The sequence below is a fragment of the Trichoplusia ni genome, chromosome 15 (assembly GCF_003590095.1).
Source record: "Trichoplusia ni isolate ovarian cell line Hi5 chromosome 15, tn1, whole genome shotgun sequence".
Lineage (NCBI taxonomy): Eukaryota > Metazoa > Arthropoda > Insecta > Lepidoptera > Noctuidae > Trichoplusia > Trichoplusia ni.
The window spans coordinates 7,341,085-7,364,898 of record NC_039492.1 but is presented as its reverse complement, the minus strand read 5'-3'; the positions used below and the strand labels follow the sequence as shown (position 1 = coordinate 7,364,898).

The window sequence follows — 23,814 nt, the reverse complement described above, 5'->3', positions numbered from 1 at the left end:
ACGACAGACGTTCCACGTTTAAAAACACTCATAAAATTATCTTTCACATGACTGCACGATTGTATACAATTCAAATTAATGGTTCGTTCATTATAAACGGCCAGTTATTTTTGTTTCGCATTAAAACTGTTTGTTGTTTCACCGTAGTATTTTTTTGTGCTGTGATATGAAAGCTAATGGATTTCAGGGATCAGTGGGAATTTAGATAAAAGAGAAGTGCCTGTATCGAGGTCGGTTGAATATGGTTTCGTACTTACTTTGTTCTTAATGTAAATTGAATCTTCGTGAATGAACGTGAAAAGAATTTGTATAAAGGAACCCTTGTAAGTACTTCCAAATTTGGACTTTATTCCTTAACCTGTTATTTGTGTGACCAGATGAATTAAATTCCTTCACCTCATTTATCAAAAGAGGACGTAAGGTTAGAATAAGATTCCGTACTTTTTGAACGTTAAATCGAATGGTTTCGCTTTTGTTCGGGTTGTCAAGAATTCACTGTGGGGATTTTCGGGAAACCATAAAGTAATTGGACTTAATATCAACAGATTCGAGTTAAAATGACAAAAGGAATGTTACTTTTGTTACATTTCTGAATGATAAAAAAATTCATTACGTTTTCATGTAATTTGCGAATATCTTTCTTAATGTCAATTTATTTGCCTTTTTGTTCATTGATAAAAAAAGCCTCGGATCTGATTTCTTTTCTTGACTAAAAGTATTAATTAGAAGTATCAAATTCTCGGTCTCCCCCCGATTTTATTTGAAATATGTCATAGAGTAACATTGTTTTCTACTAGTCAAGACGTTTCATTTGATACCCATATTATTATTATTATTTAGGGTTTGCTATATAATATTTAATCCTCCTTTTGCGGCGTTTTCTATTCTAAGATAGCAAAGAACTGTCAGTCCTTATTAAACTTTTAAACAAAGAAAATAATTGAATCAAAATGGGTTCATTCAAGAGAATCATTCGTAGCATTATCACCTCGAAACTTAGGTTTAACTCAGGCATGAATTAATAGGGCTTATGCAAATTCTAGTTGAAATTTCCACCTAGGATCAATGATTTGTGTAGTGTGCTGTATACAAACTCAATTGGAATTCGAACCAAACCCTGATATTCGGCAGATCAGGTCAAATACGCCATCTAAGGTCACCTTGTGTCAACTTGGGTCAACATGTGAAGTCAAACAACACCGACAAATGACGCTACCGAGAAAGCGAAAACCCGTCGTGATTGTAGGGTGAGGCGAGTTTACCCAAAACAGTTGGAATCAACGATTAAACATGCTACATTTTACTATTTTACTTATAAGTCCTTTAATAAAGTCGATATATTTCAGAATTTAATAATACATACCTGTGCCACAAATAATGAGATAATTTATATGAGAATGGGTTGTTTTACCTATCCTGTCCTGGATAAAACCACTGAGCTTGACACCTATAAAATATAAATGTTTTGCTTCTTGGCATTTTTATATGGTAACTTAACAATGCAAGCTATAATTTTCTGGGTATTAATAAGATAATTCAGGAATGGAAGGCAAATTCGTTGTGCAGAGAGCAGAGTAAAAGGGGATAATTTGGACGATAAAAATCGATTTTACACTCACTAACAAAGCCTGGTACAAATTTGGAAGAGATTTTCCATCGAAGTTATCTAAGGGAATCGACAAGCCCTTAGGGAAATGGGGCGTGTCCTTCTATTGAAAATATAATCTCTATAGAAAATACGAGGTATTAATGAATAATGAGAACGTCCGAGTTCTTTCTAGACCATACAAAATTCACTACGAAATTCTCACTTCAATTTATTCAAATAGATACGCAAAATTGTTTACAGTGCGGGACCATTTCTTCCATCTTCGATAACACGTGAATATTACAACCTCATGTGTTCTACATCAAGAATATATTGTTTATGTAGACGCCGTTAACGATCGGAGGAATGTTGAAAAATCATTTATTTCATTGTGTATACGTGCGTGCCACATTGTAGGAAAAACATGACGTAGGTACCCTGGTAATTTAGAAATTTTAAGAATAATAAATAAAACATTTATTAAGTACGATGTAAATATTTATGTTTTGTGAGTAAACGTTTTGAATGCAACCGGGCGATGCCCAGAGCTTAGGTAGGATGGTCTTAGTCTTAAGATGACGTCACATCAGCAATAGTCTCATTATGTTGTTCTCCTGGCTTCGATTGTGTTGAGGACAGTCGTTAGTAGACAATAGTTAGTCTGATTTCTATATACTGTACTTATGTATACCAAGTATAAATATAGAACATAGATGTCGTCACAAATGTGTCATAAATGTCTCTCATGATATTCAGGAGTAGATTAAATTGAATATGTCAAAAAAAAAACATTATGCTATTTAATTCTAACGTACAAATTTGTTGTATACGATATTTTAAACAGACCCGACTTCCGTTAAACTGAAACAATATACTTTCGCGTTACAATGTTTAGCACAATAACCTGCCTGTGAGCTTTTAAAATGGAACTGTTGCGATTGTGGAAGTAAGAGGACACGTTACACCGTGATAGTATCATCTCGCTTTCACAATGAAACAGTTCTCACAGTGCCCGAATTGTAGATGTGAAACATACGTCGCATTCACAAGTATACTGCCCTATTTCTGTCGACGTGCAATGGCGCTTAGGGAAAGATTACTCCGGTACAGTCAACCTCAACAGTGCACACTTATAAGTTTAAAACAAAGATTATAAAAAAGGTTTTTTTATTTCTAATCTTTACTTTATACTTTAGACGTTATTCAGAATTTGAAAAATTGAGTGTAGCTTTAGTCTAATTGAGATTTAAAACACGTTACGTGTCACATTATCTATAATCTAGATTTTCAATAGAGGTAAAACCTCCTTTTAGCCTCATTGTTTTTCTACACTTAGCCGTAATTTCTTTTTGGTAGTGTAATTGACATCCGTTATTAAAATTCCCGATTGTGTTACTCACAGTACAACATTTGCCTATTAGAGCAAGCGGTAAACCATGTAATAACACTATATCTTATTTATAAATTTATGATGGTTTATATTATCCGGATAATTGATAAGATAACATTTGTGTTTGGGCCCTTATGCATATTGCCTCTAATATTAACACTTCCAGGCAGCGAGGGCGACCACACGGTTTATGTAAGTTTTCTCATATACTATACAGTACTATTCAATTATGAGAGTTTAGTTCAATAATTTAAATGATAATACACATTTGTATTAAATTAACCAGATGTAATAATGTGAGAAGCCGTTGAATTTAATTCTTAGAAATATATTATCGTTGTTTCGGTAAATTTTGACAGCTTTTCAGAGCATTCGATATTTATTATTGTTAAAATGAATTAGGCAATAAAATTTAAAATCTTGAAGTCATCTGAGAAGTACAGAACATCTTTTTATGCAAAGAAAAACAATTGTTATTTACACGCGTAAAATATTCTTTCACTCTTTCAATAAAAAAGAAAAATGTTTACAATCTACAATCACAATTCCAAATGTAATTTGCTAAGAGAAATTCTCGGCGTATTAAAAAAAATGTAACGTATTATTCATTAGGTGTATACCTTTGCGCGGGAAAGTGAAATACCGTTCCTAATATAAAACCTAATAATGGCCTGTGTTTAGGTTAAACATAAATAAGCCTGGAGTTAGAGTGCATGTTCTGTTTTTAATTATTTTGCAAACATTGAAATAACGCAGCGATTCCAAATTCAAATTACTTCGTAACACCAATATTGCCAGTGTTTGGTGTTTACATAGACAAGAGATATGGGAAGTTTTACATAAGTAGGTGGAATAAATGAAATTAGTTCATGGTCCAGAGTTTAAGTTTTGCACATCTGCGCTAATTCTGGTACACAGTTTTAATGAGGTTTTAAAGTTTTGATAATCCTCCTCAGTGCCATGCATCTTGCTAGAAGCTTTAGGACGTTCGTGGAAGGCGCTGTAAAGTCCAATGACAGTTTTAGAATTACTTTAAAAAAATTTAAAAATATAAAATTTAGTTTTCTTTGCCATTTAATTGTTATGAATTCGTACACAGGCACTAAATATAGTTTGGCGTTTAAATGTAGGCGGCAGTTGAAGTAATGAATATAAATATTGATGTATTCAACCGGGTTAAAAGTGCCGAGGTATATTCTCTGCACTTTTGTTTAAATTGACGTTTTTCTTCCCACGTTTGCTTTTATAATAAATTGATCTGGTTATTCTCCCGTAGTTCAAGCTGAAAGCAACTGATTAACCACCAAATATCGATTCAAAATATGCAAAACATGGCTTCGTGACTGAAAATTCCGCATTTTGTCTGTGAAAGTGAACATTTTTAAGCGAGCTGTATCCGGTACGTTAATTATTGAAGAAGATGAAAAATATGCATAATTAATTCTTGTGTCCTACTCACGTGTTTGCTTCGTTTAAACTTTCGGAAAGTCATGTTCACTTTGGTTTGTAATCGATTTACGGGTGACGGTTTGTAAACAAATTTTATTTATCCTTTGGTATTGCTATTTATTGCAGATATATTATTTACGAGACGTCTTTAATTAAGGTCATAACACATTATTTCAAGCTCTAGCAAATATCTGAGTATAACAATATTCTGGGTCAAAAGAGGAATGAAAATCATGTAGACGTCCTCCGAACCCTAGGATTAAGGCAGGTAGCGATGACATTCCTCGTGGTTGTTGCGCACATTTTGCTATTTATCAAACCCTTAATCTGATCACATACGTAGCTACGTACGTAGCTTTTCCACATACTATCTTTTATAACATGACCAAATTTCAAAGTCAAAAGTAACCATAAGTATCAGCCAAAAGTAAAAAAAATGTTCGAACAAATCTATGCAATTAGTCTGAACACAGGTTTGACTTTTACGGAGCACATGATGAATTGCTATGCAATGCCATATACGACCGAATGCGGGAGACGTGGCATTAAAAGAAGCTTTGGCTGCCTCATTGCCTTACAATGCAATTGATTGTGAAAATTTATTTATTTAGTACAGCATGGAGGGTTTACAGCTATACAAATGTAGGATACTTATGATCTAGTTTACAGAAAGCAATAATTTCCGTACAAAATAATTGTTACCTTTAATAAAATAAAACACATCACTAGTGCTTTTCGACGGCAGGTCAGTTAGTGAAAATGCAGACAAAGCTTCCGTTCAATAATTCCTGGAGGAGCGATCATAAGTGTAAATTTTAACCGACAAAGATCGCATTTCAAGACAAGTAAGTTTGCACGGGGAATTCATGTCAAAGCGAATACAAGTAGAATGCAGTCTTGTAAGTTTTGCTAACAGAATAACAAAGGACGAACACATTTCAATTATGAACTCTTAGGTGCCTACATACGTAAGTCGAAACGTACACCGTAGTTGTTTAAGTTTAGACTTGTTTAAATGTCCATTAATGTAGACTATTTTGGGGTATTCGAAAACAGAAACAAGTACAGTTAATTTTTATGCATAAGTAGGTAGTATATCTTTAATTTAATAACGAATGCAGTATCAAGTCACATGACGTTTCTACCATTTTCAGCGCAATGTTAACTTTATTTACTCAAAGGCTCGTCGCGTAATTTCGTTTGACATTCGCGTGGTTTTCTTTATTTAAATATTTGATACACCGCAAACCAAAAACACTTCAAAGGTTGTGCTATAAAATATTATTACCGCCACTGAGTGTTATGGCCTACATTTTTTTTCTATCCCTACCTGGAGTTAAATCCTTAAGGACATACCTACATAATATCGTTCAACTTTATTGGTTTAACAGAAACAATAGTCGATTGTTTCCTACAAAAAAAGCCTATCGGGAAACTAGACCGATGTTGAGCCTATTCAATTGAACATTAGATCGATGGATGTCACTCTCTTCAGTCGCACATGCGGCCACTAGACTGATGAATCGACAGATGAAACAGTGTGATCGATTAAATAGTCATTTGCATATCGCCTGCTGTTACTCGTCTAGGAGTTATAATCGCTATGTTAACTAAATTTGGATCTAAGTGTATGTTATGTGCTGGATTGATACCTAGACTTAACGTATAATTTTCATATACTGGCACGGTTCTGTAAATTGTTTCATTAGTATTCAGGTGAAAAGCACGCAACACTTATTATATACAATCCTGAACCATAAATATTAAACCACGCTTCCAAAGAGGACGTTTTACAAAACGTAAATGGAAAGTAACGACACAACGTATATATAATTACAATGCATTCCGAATTTGGAACGGAAAAGTCATAAAATAATACGTATAATGGGTATACAGGCCCACATCAAATTATAGGGGACCCGGAAACGTATAATCATTGAAATATTAGTTTACATTCCACCTTGTCCGCGGTTACCCACATCCTAATTTTCAATAAATGCCTTGTTCAATATCCATAGAGTGTTTGAAAAGGGATTTCAGCTCTTTGCGTTAAATGGAGCGGTGGTATCATGGAGCCAAAATCCTTTGACCTTTCCGCAATCTAGATACATAGAACAGGTAGCCAACGTGTACCGATGGATATCAAATTACCTGTAAAACGAATATCCGAAGTGTTTTGGGTGAATATTTTTTATAGGCAATGAAAATCCTGGTAAATACGTATGAATGCATAAGTAATTGAATCATATGGACGAATACGGCAAAGGTTTTCTTATCACCTACACATCAACTGGACATGATTTCTTTTTCATTTGCTTTAAATGCAAATGCATGATTGCATACTTAATTCTTAAAAAGGTAAAGTTCTGTTTATGTCATCCCCAACCAAAATGCTGAAAATCAGTTTTAAGCACAATTTATAAAGCTTCTAAAACTTAAATTAAAATTAAAATACTCGAACCCTTTATAATTAATTCTAATTGAAGAAATAGCAATCAATTTCACACAGTTAAAAAGGGCATGTAAATTAATTAACTGATTTAACGTTTAATTGATTTTAGACTCATTATTGAGTTTATTCAGGCCAGGTGTTTGTGAAAGCTGTTTGTTTTAAAAATTAAATCGAAATATGTATATCGACTCGCGTTTATTTTAAAGGATAGGCTATATTTAAATGAGCCCGTTATGGGTGTAGGAGCGAGATGGCGCTCTACAAGAAATAGACCAGAGTCCCATTTCCACAGACGCAAATAATCTTCCTTTAAAAGCTATATTATCTATGAAAGTATGCTTGCGCTTAGTACATGATTACCCACATAAGACATTGAGTCTATTTCTTCAATGATAAAGATTCGTCTATAACCGTGACTCAGAAGCGAGCTGATATTTTGTTTACTTTACCAACGGGAAGGAAATGTCAAGAAACAGTTGTTACGTCAAAAATATTGATGTCGTGAATCTGATGTTGGGTAATTATGCTAGGAATACATCTTCTTCACTGAAATTGTTTACTACTACGGAACTTCTTCGAAAGTACCGTAAATTTTATCGATTTTTTTTTATATACAAACAGTATGGTTGCAGAGTTTAAGTTTTAGTTTTAAAATATTCAAAATTAAATTCCCCTTTTTACCACTATAAAAATAAGTTTTTTTTTTAAGAAAATTTATTATTTTTTAATCAATTAGCTTTTATTTTATATTCAATTTTGTTTTTGTTTTAAAGTTATTAAAAAAAAAATTGGTAACATCTAAGTAAATCAATACTAATTTATGTAAAAATGTCTTGAAAAACTTATAAATTAAAAGTTTTTTTGCAATTGCAGTTCCTAAGCTTGTACGTGAGGGATGAAAGGATTTTAATTTGTACTGGAATATCCAGGATGATCAAACTTTCACGAAGCAATCAGGTGACTTGACCGAATTCAGAATAAAACCACAGCCTGAAATGGCAGAATTTATTAAATGTTTAAAATGAGGTCTTTTTAATTTAAACACTTTTTTTAAGAAATTAAGCCTATCTTTGATTATTTGAAAGCATTTAGTAATAAAGCCTGTGTTTTGGTTATAAAGGTCCATATTATTTATACATGATAAGACTGTAAGGAGGAGTTGAAAACATAAAGGGAAATTGCCTACCTAAACAAAAATAAATTGTTTAGTACCATTTTTCTGCAGGTAGAAGTTAAAGTGACGAGTATTAGTTAAAAACTACAAACACTTTGATGAAATTAAAACATTATATATCTTTAAGTTTCATACTCAATGACACTTCTTTAATATCATTCCATTAAATACCGAATCAAAGGCAAAGAGTAATAAACATCTTTTTTCTAATTTATGGCCAACCCACTTAACTATTGTTATTTCAAATCGCCTCACAAATGGATACGTTTATTCAACACGATTTATTGAAGCGTTAAACGTAATAATTTATATACTTTTTCAATTATAGAATCGAAAGTTGCACGTAATATTTTACCCTCTTCAGATGTAATTTGCTTTAGACGGATTACAAGCGTAGATCTATAGCTCTACAGATTAATGGAAAGCAATGCTATTCATCTTAAAAGCTTGCTTTTTAGTTGAGTGTTCTGGTCTTAGGTATTCTAGTTTTTAAAAATGGAACTTTTAAATCTATTTTCAAGTGGTGATAGTAGTTTATTGTGGAGTAATAAAATATTTTTTTTTTTATCTATATGTTCAAAAATAATACTAGTATATGAAAAATAAGTAAATTGACGCAATGTATACTGAGTTTTTTTGTCAAATATTCTACGATTAACTGAGTTGAATGAAGTGATACAAAATTTACTGATCCCCCCCTCGTAGTATAACGAAATGATGCAAAAATAACATAAAATATTTCAAAATAATAACATGGCTTTTTAAAATTGATAAAAAAGGTTATTTTTAGTATTTCATAAATATAAGAAAATAAGGGCTCCGCAAAAAAAAACAAAAAGCGTTCCATTTTTAATTGAAGATCAAAAGAATGAACAACTCAATATATTTCCCGGTTTATATTTCGTTCAAACGTAGGTGTCATTGTCATTTTGACGTTTATTACGGAAACCTTTCTCGTTACTAAGGTTTCGTAAAATGTTACTGATACACGCAATGTCATAAACGTCATCGCGTAATTCTAATTTAAATTACTTCGGTCATTCACGTAGCAGTTTCAATGATCAATTTTATCTTAAATTATGATTTAATTATTTATTCAATGAATCTAGTTCAGACCGTTCCAATAAATTCAGACGCGCCTAGATTTTATTATGCGACGTTCCAGTAATCATTATTACCAGTTGAACAACTTCCTAGCTATTCGGTTAGCAAAGACTTTCATCTTTCGAAGTTTTATCGATATCTTTTATTATACCAGAGAGGAAAGTTTACTCGTACACCGCATTTGAATGTGATACTGGGTGGGTGCCTTTTAAGCCCTTATCAGGGGGTTGTGTTGTTCTTTTTATTGCAAAAATAACATAAAACACTTGATTTTGTACTAACTGGTTTTGTTTGAATTATTTTTCAACTAGCCTGCCCTCTCGATTTTAGTCATCTCGACTGAGTGTAGCATCTTTGAAATGACAAGAATGCTCACTAAATTAAAATAGAGTCGTGCCTTGAAATGTGCGACGTCATGTATGACGCGACGAAAAGTCAGAGCATACCTTGTGATACCATCGTATTTGAAGTAAAAGATATGAACAACGCAACAGACTTCATTCAGTGTTTTACAAAATTACCATAGATTTGAGATCTGTACTTAAACTCAAACCTCCAAATAACTTTACATTTAAAAATGGTGTCGAAAATTCCACGCGACGGGAGATAGCTCCGGTGTAGCCGGTGTCAATGAATAGATACCACTTAAGCCGAGTGTTTAGTGTAGTGGAGTGGAGAGAAAACCTGTAGGCTCGTGCGGCTTTACATGTGTGTGTGTGTCTGTGTGGAGTGGGGCTCTTGACTTGATAAAAGCTGAGAGTGACGTGATACCGGTATCGTATGGGTATCTGAATATGTTAGGAAGAAGTGAGAATACTATCAAAATATTGTGCTGTAGAGTCTGCAATGATCTTAATTTAAAAAAGCCTAATGTGGATTCGAATTAAAAAATTATGACTTTTTTTTTTAGCAACAGTTGGAGATTTTATGGTTAAACAGATAAACCTTTACATGTCCAATGGAGTTAAAAAAATGCAAACATATTTAGTAAAATATCAGAATTTATTGAATACATGATGATTTGTTTTCCCATTTGATTTGATTTCTTTTGTCCGAAAAATGATACAGTAACTTTTTACAAACAAAAAAATTTATAAAAAGCAATTACCATTCCGACCAGTTTTGGAATCTGAAATATCAATTTCATTGTCAAAAACCTATTATCAATTTAAATATTATTCCCAAAGTAAATTTATTACACAAAAAAACAAAAACCAGTTATTCCCATTCGGCAAGCTACATTTAACTCCGGGGTATTATTTATTACGCTTTAAAACACCAATATCCAAACTAGACAGCTGTACAGACTTACGTGAGTACTAAAAACTTTTGGTTTCTTTTATAATAAAAGAAGGAACACACCCAAAGAGGTTTTAAGGCAGCCCAAACATGTTCGAAACCGTAATAAAAACCGCAATCAATCTCTCGAGGGTCCTCTAAATATTCAGTGAACGGTTAACTTTTCAATTTCTCTGCAGTGCTTAATTATTTTTTCCGCAATATGACCCGATGATTGCAATTGTATTGTGAAGATGCAAAACAAATTGCTGATTGTGTCGAATATAAAGTGCGTGTTAACAGCTTCTGGGGTGTAGGAAGGTTCTTTATTTTCCCTAATTAAGTAATTAGAAAACAACCGATCATAAATCGTCAAAACTAGCCGCTGTAATGGCTACGTGGCTGGCTGATTCATTAAAAAGAAAACATTAATGACTATTTGAAAATAGAATTGGTTTCGATACTCGTACATTTTTAGAGACAGTGTTCTGCGTTGTTACCGAGTTTTATACGCCTTAATGATGTCGCACCTACTTGAATCGTCGCCTCTTTGCAGCAGTTGAAAAGAAATGCTACGGAATAAAACTATTTAAACTTTCTTACTCAATTGCTGTCCTTGTTAATTGTATGACCTGTTCTGATTTGCTAATGTAAAATTAATCTTACTGGAAACATAGATCTAAATAGGCGGGTGAGTTTGAACTTTTAATATTATTGCTTTGTCTGAATTATTAATAGCAAATGAAAGGCGGCTTACTCAATGGATCCCTAAGTTACTGTAAGAGATCGAAGTGATCTTCGATCCCGGAATTTACTAAAAGGACTTTTATCTGCTTTAAATTTACTTACATGTCTTAAAAGATGCATGGATGTGATTATACGTAGTGTGTGAGGTTTAAGTTCTGATGAAAGGAACGGTTCACATTTATTAGTAGGCATATATTTGTCTATGTATTATCACAACAGCTGTTATCTGCTTTTTTACCACACAAGCTTTATGTCCATGGATTTTTCGGTAAGCGGCTCTATCCCCTTTATATTAATTCAAGTGAAAGTTGATTATATTTTTAATCTGCTCCCACACTAGGTTATCTAATCCTTGTGTCGCGCGGGCTTTATAAAAGTTAACGTCTCAAGCAAAATGACACCCAAACTCAAGCATTCGAGGATCTGACGAATTTAAATAATTTGCCAGATTTTCAGTATTCGGGCTACTGAGAAAGCCTAAACTGTTACTCAATACTTTGTAAATATTTACAGTCCTTAATGTTAACTAGGAACGAATAGTGGTTACCACTGTATATCTAATTTAATTAATTCTAAGCAAGTACTAAAGGGTAATGGTAGATAGGTCCAGAATTAATGGAGGCCGTAATGAGTAAGCTGATTCAGCGAAATTTTAACAAAGTTGCGTTTTAAGTGCCTAAGCTAACAAGGAACTAAAACCTACGGTAGGGACCTTTGAGGTTTTAAAACCTCGTGTATTAGAACCTCATTTATAAGAAATGGTGTTAATGCAAATATAAATTAGACAGAATTATATTTCGAACGAAAAGATTAGTAGAAATAAAAAAAACAATTTAAAAATTTTCAATTTAATAAGTGATGTACTTAGAATGATTCGTTGGCCAACGAGCGAAAGAAAATATGAAATTTGAACATTTTACGAAATTTAAAATTTATGTAGTAAATGAAAAAATTAATCAATCTAAAGACGTACTCTAATTTTTTGAGGATTATTAGCTTGCTATTTTGTAATTCCTTAGCGGCCATTATTTTTGACATAATAATTATTGGTTCCTACGATATTGTATTCGTGCAATTTGACAATCAACGAACGAGGCTCTTGTAGACATAGAAATGCCGCTTGTTTAAGGGCCAATCTTACTTGTATTTAACGAATAGAATATTCAAAGATTCAAATCTGCTTAAATGCTTTATCTGATGTTGACATTGTTGAGGTAGGGCAAATTTCCGGTCCATTTGGTATTTACCTGTGCCTTTGCCTATTTCATTTCATTGAGAGACTGATTTTTAAATAGAATTACATAATCTTGAAAATAGCAGGTTGAATTTTCATTTGAAACGTCTTAAATTGTTTAACCTTATGTTTTCAAGAACAAATAAAACGTTGAGTTTATTTTCATCACGAAACAAAGTAAATTTTTGGGTATATTTTAGTAAGCGTTTGTTTTGTAGTCGGTATTTTTTTCTTTTCGTACATTTTGCTACTTATGAGCGATAGAAGATATTGTTAATAATGTCTAGAAGGTTCTGTTGTACTGAAGGACTCACGTACGCATTGTTGTAGGGATTCCCGTGGAGATCTGAAGAATATTGTTTACTTCTAAACGTGCCTGAATATTCCTATATTATATACGATAAACATATGTACCTATATGTATGATTATATCAATATTAGCTGATCTAGCAAATATAAACGAATCAAACCATACAGGTTGCGACACAAAAACATACGAAAAAAAGAGAAAATGGTCCAGATCAATGAAATAAAATGATATACTTATACTATGCTGGCATTAATGGTGTCATAAGGATAGTTTTACGTTTTTAAGCGACTTGAAAAAAACTAGGTTCCTAAATAAATAAATATATACATACATTTAAACTTGTACCTGTGCAAGTTATAGTATGTATATATTTATATTTTCTACCTTTTTATGCTAGGTGAAATAGAATAAAATATCTTACCCGTTTATATCATAAAATATTTTACGTCTTGGGTGTCGGAATTTGATTGGGTAAGCAATCAATTGACCGTGTTTAACGTAATATTGAACTTGATCCGACCTTTGGCAGCGGTGGTATCTGGGGGTGGTATTGTCTAACTCGACAGAAATATCAATGGTGGCTGAATAATATTGGTTATATTTTGATTTGAACCCAAATTAATTTTATAGATTTTGTGAGAGAACGTTGTTTTGGTAGCAAAGATTTTCCTGTTATTGCATTTGAACGAAATTTAAGTTGTCACGTCGCGGGCCAAAAGAAACAGAAAAGGTTACGCGGTTAAAGGCAAAGATGGGCCTCGGATTTCGTGCCAGGGTGTTGCCTGGTTTTGTATGAAAGGTCACAAAACTTACCAAAATAAATGGTTGGTGTTGAAGAGATATTGGAGTTGTATTGCTTCCTATCTTTTTTTAATGAGTTCTTACGTGCGTTATTTTCTAAAAGTGATTCTATATTTCTATAGTGCATATAGGGTGCTCGTAGAAATTTGTGTAGGCACAAATTCAGATCGAAAAAGGCTCCTGAAATCGATACGTACTCGATTAGCTGGGTCGAATATTTTATTAGTAACGAACCGCTTATTGGTTTCTGAAAACATTTTTGATTGATGACCAAAGGATAAAAAAATATGATTAATTTCCAAGAAACCATAACTCGTCTGTACGATTTTGAAAAAAGTTGTTTAATAAATTACTATAATAAATTGAGTTTTAAGTTGTTTTAAATTATAAAAGTAAGCAATTATGTGCTATTAATGGTCTAGCCACCTGGTTTCAAAACTTTTTGCGAAATTAATATAATTGAAATATCTCGATCTTGAGCTGTGATTTAGGATTTCGAGAATTTCAGGACCCTTAGATTATAATAATAAATTGTTGAATATCGACCAATCTTTGGAATTATTATCATCTTCTTAATGGATAATTCAATCAAGCAGCTAAAAATAGTTAATTATTGAATTTTTATGTTAGTTAAAGGACATTAGATATTAATTTCAAACTATGTATACCTGGGTTAACGAATTGCACCCACTACCATGATCTGTGATCGCAAAATAGATCATCAATTAACCGTTGTAATTAGTTGTTGTACACAATACACATTCAATTTGGATCGCAATTATTGATTGTAATCGCGCATCGATTTACGAGGACCGTAATTATGAAAGCTAATTTAATTTACCAAAATGGGAAGAATACAGAATATCTGTAACACTACTCTATTCTTCCACAATTAACAAGACGTAATGTTGTAGGCAGAAATTACGTAATTAGCCATTTATTTCCGAGATAACCTTTGGATGCTGTTAGGTCTAAAATTATCTAACATTGTCTGAAAATTTTAAGGTACTTCAAAGTAATAGTGTAAAAGAACAAAAAAGATTATTAAAATAAGTTGATTTATTTTATTAGAAAATTTTACAAGAAAAATCCCTCGCATCTAATAGTTTTATGAGTAGTAAATCATAAAATATTGTTTTATAACAGTCTGAATAGATTAATATAAACGCGCTTTAAATCTTATCCCTTTGTTAGGCTAATTTTATTCTTTATGAACTTTTATAGTGGTAACAGCTGTCTGGCTTATAAGTAGTTACGCTCCATTGTAAAACATTTTAACGTTGAGTTAACGCGCCCATTTTATTCTTCCTTGATAATTTAAGGTTACTTTCCTAGATCACGTCTTTTCAAAATTACAATTATTACTTAGGTACAATACATATATAATTAGTGTATACATAAGTATATATAAAGCTTACAAAAGTGAGATGAGATTTTTGTTATGAGTCTGTAATGACCATCAACTAAGGTAAGTTTGTCTTTCAGATGAGCATATTTTGTATAACTATACCTACCATAGAGTGTCGAAAGCACATCATGATAATAAAAACTAAAGTAGAGAAATAGAAATAGTATCGTAACTTCGACATTTCCTTTATAGGTTTGATTCTCGTGTTACATGAAGAGTTTTACTGTTATTCAGCTTTTTACACATAAAGTTTATAATAAACATCGTAGACGATAAAATAACGTACTCTGAAACTATAAACGTGGACACAGGCATTTATGTAACACATTTAGTTTCGCGGAAGAATAAATTTCGGTACGCCAGCTCATTTTGCTTGTTTCAACACATTTTTGGTTAGCAACATGTACCTACCACACAACACAATCTACACGTTAGCAGATTGTTTAGGTGAGACGATTTATGGAGAGAAAATTAAATAACAGTATAAATTTATGATATTAATAACAGTCAGCTTGTATTCCTGAAGGGCTAGGCGGAGATATAAATTAAAGTCAAAAGCCTATTTTCTAGGCGCCATATTGTGACTTAATCAAATAAACAAATTTGCCAAAAAATATATTTCAGGATGTTGATTTTTCAAGTAGCTTAATTCATTGTTTTCATAATACAACTGCCTCATTAGAGTAAACTTTTTATTTGTTGATAATAAAGAGGTTTTCTTTTTTACAATCTCTTTATTTTGGGGTTAATGCCATCAAGTTCAATTGCCAGGGTTTTTGCGATCCCGGGGGATTTGACAGCAGAGCGGATTATGATGACCGGCTTCCGTTTGACTTTTGACTTGGGTATTAGCTTTATTCTTCACAATTTCCCAGAGAATTGTACGGAAAATATTCCTGCGGATGCCTTTTCGAATAAAGCAGGAAATAACATGAATCATTTCAATTTAAAATTAATGTTTTTATTTCAAACCATTAATAAAGCAATCTTAATCGTGACTTAATACTATTTTACGAAGGATTTTGAATTCAGAAGTGATGAATATGAAAGACCATTTTTGACTATATGGTCAAACGGGTCATTTCTATAATTTTTTTGTGTCAGAAGTATCTTTAACTACCTACTTCACAAGCTAAGTCCTAGTCCAAGCTAAGAATAAAACTGTAACACAATTTGTTTCGTTCAAAGCGATTCATAAACTCTTGCCAAGCTTGAGGTCAGTCGTAAGCTGACGTTGCGCCAGTTTAACAGATATTATTTTCGTATTCAAATCTTCAGCAGAATTGGGATCAACTTCTTTTTCGAGATACTTACAGATACAGCTGAATTTTTAATAAATTTCCGACGCTGCGAATATCTTATTGCCGGATTGGCGAGGAAATTTCGCTGTATTTTAAAATTGCAGAGAAAAAACCAAATGGAAACAATAAATCTAGCTTCAAACGTAGGTGAGGAATTTTCAAATCATTGTTGAGTTGTTTGCTTTTCAAGTTAACTTATGTTTTCCTGAAACAATTGAAGCTTTTCAAACAGTAGGAGGCAATTTAAAAAAAAACAACCCCGGATCAATAGTCAGTATATAAAACTTCACGGCGTTAAGAAAGATCGGAAAACACTTAGCAGCCAGATTGTCTCAAAACATAAAACCTCCTTACGATCCCAAGGGACCAATAAAAGAGAACACAAGATAACAGCTGCTTGTATTTTCTCACAGTTCTTTTTCATTGATAATGGTAGGTATTCCAAAGAGCTGTAGGGCGATGGGATGGCAATTTGTCAGTTCAAACGATCTTAAACTTAATGTGTTTCTGTGAGACGAGGCTGCTCGCTCGCGTCGCTGGGCTCACTATATCCTGTTAGAGATACACGCAGGGGTGACGGCAAACGCTCGTAAATACTGCCTGTATCTTACATGAACGCGTGAGAAGAGTCTGTTCAACATGACAAGACATGCAGATTTCTATTTATGAACGCAATAGAATATTAAAATGGATTTCATATGTTTACAAGGTTTATAAAAGCTTTAGAAGCTTACTTTGATTGACGCTCATTTGATTTCTGATATATTTTCGCATAATGCATATTTAATATCATTTTTAGATAGCCAAGGGAATTCAATCTAAATTTGATATTTTAAGAAATAACTTTTCTTAAAGTATCTAAAAATAACATACTTCTGCACAAGCATACAAAAGAAATCAACGAACTTATTAAAACTGAAACTTAATCGGCCAAGCAAATGTCATCGCATTCTAAACGTTTTAATACCTAAATTACATTTTATTTTATTACACACATATTTAGTTTCAATCGATATGGTTAGAAATGTTTGATCCATTTTCATAACATGATTTACCTGTTTATATAACCCGTATATAATCCCTTCTTTATTGTATTAAAAATTCCCGTCCACTATACTACTCGTACAATTTTTCAATAAACTAAATTCTGAAAGCGCATCTGCTCGAACACTCGTAATCCGACCGCTCACAACCGCGATGTGGAACGAAACACAATAATATATTATTTTCATGTTACTCCAATTTATCGCATTTGTTGACATAGAAATTCCACCTGCTGTACAAAATGGGGTATTTTACTAAAAATCTAGGTTCAGGTTGGTTTGAAAGCATATTGTACTCGCTTATTCTTTAAATCACCTAAATAATAGGTACGAAGCTACAACGCTTCAAATGTCGTTAAACGTATGGATGAAACGGTGAAGTGGGGGCTAATAACGTTACTCGTCAGTAAAAAGCTGACTGATAAGTGACGTCACACGTGATTTCAACCATTTTATTCCACCATTATCATTTTCATTTTCATTTGCGATTTTTTTTAATCTATCTGACAGGATTTTTCGATTTTTTTGTCAAATACCAAAAAGTAATTCTAAAAAAGGTGCAAAATTACGAAGTAGTACTAAGTATATTAAAATGTTCACTTAACACAGGTAAATGAGTGTAATTTTTCTGAATTACACTTTATTTAGCGTAACTTTAATAACTTAGAATCATGACACGCATTTGTTATCTCAGAAAATGTTACCTGGGCAAGACATTAAAATCAAGAGTACGTTTTAAGAATATTATGTTGTAAAGTTATTGTAGCGCTGACTCAAAACACAAAGCAGCGATCTGCAATTAATATAGCAAATTTATCCTTAACAAAACCACGTAAAGCTCTTATTTGTGCATCGTAGTTATGTTTTCTGACAGGAAAAATCCCAATTAACGCTTTGATAGTCTTTCACTCTGCGCTGGACTAAATTGATCCTTAGTAACTGAAAATGAAAAAAGAGTTTTATTCACTTTAAGTGCATTTTTTGATATTGCGTTCGAAAGGCACGCCCACGTTTTGACATTTTAAAGGCTGTCTGCGTTTTAGAAACTCACCCGTTTTCCACATTTTAGAGGATTTGTTAGGAGAGCAAAGTTAAAGACAGCAAAAAAACAAAAACGCTATTATTTTCAGTAACAGTTCATGATTTTTGCTTTGAAAAGAATGTTAGCTATAGAGACTATCTCTATAAATCTATAAATTACTATAAGAAATAAGATGAAATGTACCTAAGTCAGTAATGGTTTCAAATTAAGCCGTTATTCAGTGACAGAAGAAATCTGTAAATATGCTATCAAGGAATCAAAGAGCCTTATTATTGCTTGTGAACACTTGACCAGCGTAAGACGATCTAAACAAGTCTATTGTCTGACTATTAATCGAAACCCGTTTCACATCATTTCTCCTACGTAGCTTAAAAGTCTGTAAAAGTTGGCATAAATTGTGTCAGTTGCTCTAACAGATATTTCTTTCAGCAGACTCAAGATAAATGTATTGGAAAATTGAAAAACGCAAATAACTTCCACGTGGCTTTTACAATGAATACAAGTACACACCTGTTTACGACAACGTTTCTTCCTCAATTATTTATAATTGTTATGATTATATACCAGATGTTAAAAAATGTATTTTCGTTCTTTACTCTTGATTACTCAGAGAAAATTGAATGCAGATAATATTGTTACAGAAAATGGGCGACAAAGCGCGCTGTATTACAAACAACGAGCCGTGATCGAGTATCTGAAAATATGCACGGCATCAAGTTGTTTGTCAGCAACGATTTGAAACAGAACAATGTATGGGGGGCTTACAATAAGACGGAGCCGCTGGAAGGAGCCGTCAACGTGTCGAAAGTGAACCAATCTGTGTACTCGTCCAGCGATGACGAGTACATATTTGATAGAACGGATGTTAGAGCCATATTCATCACTTTGTATACGATCGTGTTCTGTTGCTGTTTTTTCGGTGAGTACAACACTATTTATAAAATATTAGCAGAGTTTCGAGAATTACAGAGGTATCCCACCTCTTTGGTGGAATATAATAAATCAACATATTATTATTGTAGGTAAAATACCGACTTCCTACGGAAAGTTAAAATAATAAGCAGATTAATGATGTATGGTAGCGCCTTACCCTTAATATGAGACTAATTTGTTTGCTCAATGTGTTAAACAGAATGTAAACTTCAAAACTACTTTATTTGATTTATTATGGTTCAATAAGTTCGAAGTTTCATAAATTCTTGTTTCTTCTCTTGATATTTATTTGGAATGTACGATAAAAAAGCGAGGCCTGTTGAATTTGAATACCTCAACTTGAAAATTTTAACGATTTGAATTCTACGCCATGCCTGAGGCTTCTTTTATTATTTTCATTTCTACTTATTTCAAATAAACAAAAGAAAAAATATGAAAGTGAGTTTACAATGGAATGATATTTATTCTTCATATTTTAAATTGAATGTCAACATAATCTTGAACCTACGTTTGTTTGTGTGTGGTTCGAACTTAAAAAAGGTTCACAATCAAGTAAAAATGTTGATGTGGTTTTCTGTTTCCCGCGGGCCCTCTGGTTGGAAATGGAAAATGATTCCTCGCTAACACAAAATCTGGATAAGAACTATTCTGTGTTAATCTTGGTTATGAACTATCTGGGTACCAAGTTTCGTCTAAATCGGTTCAGTGGTTTTTGCGTGAAAGAGTAACAAAAATCCCCACTTGTCGCGACTTTGATCTAAACTAAATATTTGTGTTATCTATAAATATTTGTACCTAGTGTACATAAATAAGCAAAAAAGTATGACTAAAAAGTTTATGTATACACTAATTTAATGTCATGTTTTATGTATGTTTACTGGTCTATAGATAGCGAAAGTTTGACGGAAAGGATTTTCGTTTCGATTAATATTTTAACGAAAGTTTTCTTCCCTGATATTGTGGTATAATTTACCTTCCTTACAAATATTCGATTACATTTATCCATAAATGCGTACTATAAAAACCTTATCGTTTTGAAATAAAGTTGCTTGAAATGTCAAAGCTTCCCTACGAAAGCGCGGTACACCGAAATATCTTCAGTTTCTATAATATAAATTACAGAATCACGCTGTCTTCGTCCAATTTCTACGAGTATCTGAGAAACCTACTCTTTTTGTTACCATAATTGATTACTTTTTAAAACTTTCTTGATATTATTGCGTTCTTTCAGCGTTTGAAACTCGCTACGAAATATTCTCTTACTTAAATGTAAAATGCTGGCCTTTTTGTAACTTTGACTTGAGCTAAACAATTTTTGTTATTAATTTTTTTTTTCGGTTCGGTATTAAATTAACTTATATTATTAAGAAAATCGTAGTCATATTTTGGTCTGACCTAGTAAGAGTCCTTTACATGTTTACTTAACTTGATGGTAGAAAATTGAATTTGAATGTCAAGGATCGAAGCAGATGTGTGATCTCTTTGTGCTTAAAAGATCTCTAAGAAAAAATCTATTCATGCAAACACGCTCTCAGCTGATTTTTCTCATACGAAAATCGAATTAAGTTATTAAAACCTCATTTTACTTTTGGTAAATTATTTTTAAGGAGGTTTACTTACACATATTTTCGAGAGCGCTCGACTGATATCAGAATCAACAAGAACCCTTAATTATGACGAAGCGACTTATTAAAGTTAAATAAGTCAAATAAAACTAATGTAGCCACAATCAATTCACTATTCTATTCTCCATATTATTAAGAACTATATTCCTATTTTAACTTTTTGTACTACATTCTTCACAACGTTTTTATCAGTCGACAAATTGTCACGTGCTGGCGAGATCTATGAGAAGAAACATCTGTTCCGATAACTTCGTTCTAATGTAATACTGTTCAATCTATTCTAGGGCACATCACACGCATTGAAACTATTTTTAGAACAAATTGTTTATCAATGACTTTACATGAGATTTTTGTAAAGGATCTGTCAATATTATTATTTTTGAGACATACAATATACCGGAGATAGTGGGTCGGGTTCGATTCCAACCATTTCGAGACTTCAGATAACGCTTGTTATACCTCTAAACTATTCATTAATATAATTATGATGTACCTTATATTTGTAAGTGAATACGAAAAATTTTTTAGCATAATTTTTACTTAGAAAAACTAACAAGCAAGCTTCCGTTTTCGTAGAAAAGTTTTATAATCATTTTTCCACAAAAACTGCTGTTTTGAATGTTTACGAAGTCATAATTTATGAAGAAAACTTTCCAGGGAGAGACAATGTTTGGTTTTCTTTATAAAAAGGTATGACGTTACGTGGTAGCCAGTTACTCTGCTGTGGTTTACGTGGAAACTGTGCCAAACAAAATAAAGAAGTCGACTGCATAGCGGGTACGTGTGCGAATCTCTATGGATTTTCCTTCTAGATGTGAAAGACTTATTATAGGGCCTTAAAATATGTTTTTATAATATTGCCTTGTAACTGTCTTTAAACATTCTGTTACGTTATATTTATCCCTTGATGCAAAAAAACGGTTGTTACAAATTTGACCGCTATGGGAGACTGAGGTGACGTAGCACTTAAAAAGTTGAATTGATTGATATTTGTTTTATATTTTGGATAAATTGTTACGCAACTTTCTTTAAGATGATGTCTTTAGTACAAAACTGAAAAATATATTTCGGCTTATAACTTATATAACGATCATTTATTTTTTTATTTACCAAAGTTAGTATGAACCAAAGTGGCCCAAACAAACCGTTTTGCCTTTTTTTTAACAAACATGTGTAAATCGAGGAAATTGCTGTATGAAAGCTAATTAAGGGATGAACACTGGTATCGAGATTACATTTTTGTTTTTATTTTGTATTGTTAACATGAAAAACGTTTGAATTGTCTACGTTTATAAATTATAAATATTACAAAAATATTTGTAAATAGGCAGATATAAAAAGTAAAAATCTACAAAGGCCGATAAAAACGTATTAAAAAAGGAGAAACGGTTTTTCGTCGTTCGTTAAAATATCAATTTTAATAGAAGGATTTAATGCTAAGAAGTGTGAAAAGTATACGATCTCGATTTTTGGTACCGTTACCTTCAAAACCATCACTTTGAAAAGACAATTACCATTGTCTCTCTTTAAATCCACAAGAATTCAATGAAAGGAACCTGGTCCTTTTAGAAGCTCACATCTGATCACAGGTCCAAGTTACAGACGACTGTGTTATGTGTCAGCTGTCAATTATTCTTATTATTACCTTCGCGAAAAAGCCAATATCGTCTTACTTTTTATGATATGATAAGTATATGTAAATCGACGTTTCTCGAAAATAATACACGTGAAATGACTTTCACTGGCTTCAATAATCGTTATGAACAATTACGCAGTTGACATGTTTATTGGGCACGTAGATGATATGGCATAATCGACTAATATTATATTGGTGTGTCACGGTTCACCTGTAAAGGCAATTCATGTGTAGCATCTAATATCAGGACATATTAAGTATTTAGTTATATTATGCACTTATTGCCTATCAAGATAAGGTGCAGTTTTGTATGAGGTGACTCGTGTAGAGTACCGCTGGTTTACTATGAAATAATAGATAAAATGTTGGGTATATTTATTGGAATGAATGTAATCTGATAACTAGGTTGAAGTCAGTTCCAGGCACGGTTAGTTTTTGTATTGCTTCTTTTTTCATTTAAAGTTCGTCTCGTTAGATACAATAATTAATTAAAGTAGCACAGTTATGCAGTGATAGCCGAGTCGAATTTATAGGTTAAAACCTCTGTACCTAACAAAGTATTTTCGAATTCATGTGCGAAGTAAATGTAATTTTCATGTGCTGAAAAATAATAAGGAAAACGTTGTGAGGAAACCAGTATATCTGAGATTTTATCAAGGGTGTAATAAGCAGAGGTGTACCGGCGGTTTAAAACTTTGACACGGTTCTGTTTATCAACCATACGAAACCAAGGAAAAAGCAAAGAGAAATCTAGGTATTGGATTTAGTAGAACTCTGCGCACAGGTTTTCGTATCAGAGCCGACGGAAACAAAATAGGAAAGTTGAAACAAATGCTTTTCATTTTCATAAATTAAATTGTACTAGTAATAAAATTAACGGAATCACCAAAGTTCTCGTTACGACGAAGCTAGTTGCGCAGTTTTCCATTACAGTGCAAACTGCTCTCTGCTTTCCACTCAGAGAGACCGCAACTGATTTATATGCAGATGGTACCTTAGTGCCCACGGTTCTAATAGTACAAAAGCACTAGCAGTTATCTAAGACATCGCCGCCAACAGCTGTTAACTGGCTCTTGAAAATTCTCGTTGCATTAACTTCAAAACTTGTACCATAGTCTCTATTTGCACGGGCGCCGCACGATTGAGTGGTTTTTAATGTTGCCTTTCAAAAATAATACTTTAATCATTTGTGTTATACAAATGTATTCATTTTGAAATGATATAATTTAAGACAATATTAGGACATAACTATCTCCATGTTGTTTTGTTGAGCATTGTACTAAATTGATGATTTACCTT

The 23,814-nt window shown here is 32.6% G+C and overlaps 1 protein-coding gene across 1 annotated transcript in view; it reads left to right on the top strand.

Annotated features, from left to right (window-relative positions):
• The first annotated feature begins 2,799 nt into the window (after nucleotides 1–2,799).
• Nucleotides 2,800–23,814, top strand: part of LOC113501209 (trissin receptor-like) — a 69,890-nt gene continuing 48,875 nt past the window's right edge. The window contains exons 1-2 of the mRNA XM_026882278.1: nucleotides 2,800–3,170; nucleotides 18,963–19,240. Of these exons, the coding sequence (XP_026738079.1) occupies nucleotides 19,024–19,240 (217 nt within the window). The 5' untranslated portion in view covers nucleotides 2,800–3,170; nucleotides 18,963–19,023. The remainder of the gene's footprint in view (nucleotides 3,171–18,962; nucleotides 19,241–23,814) is intronic.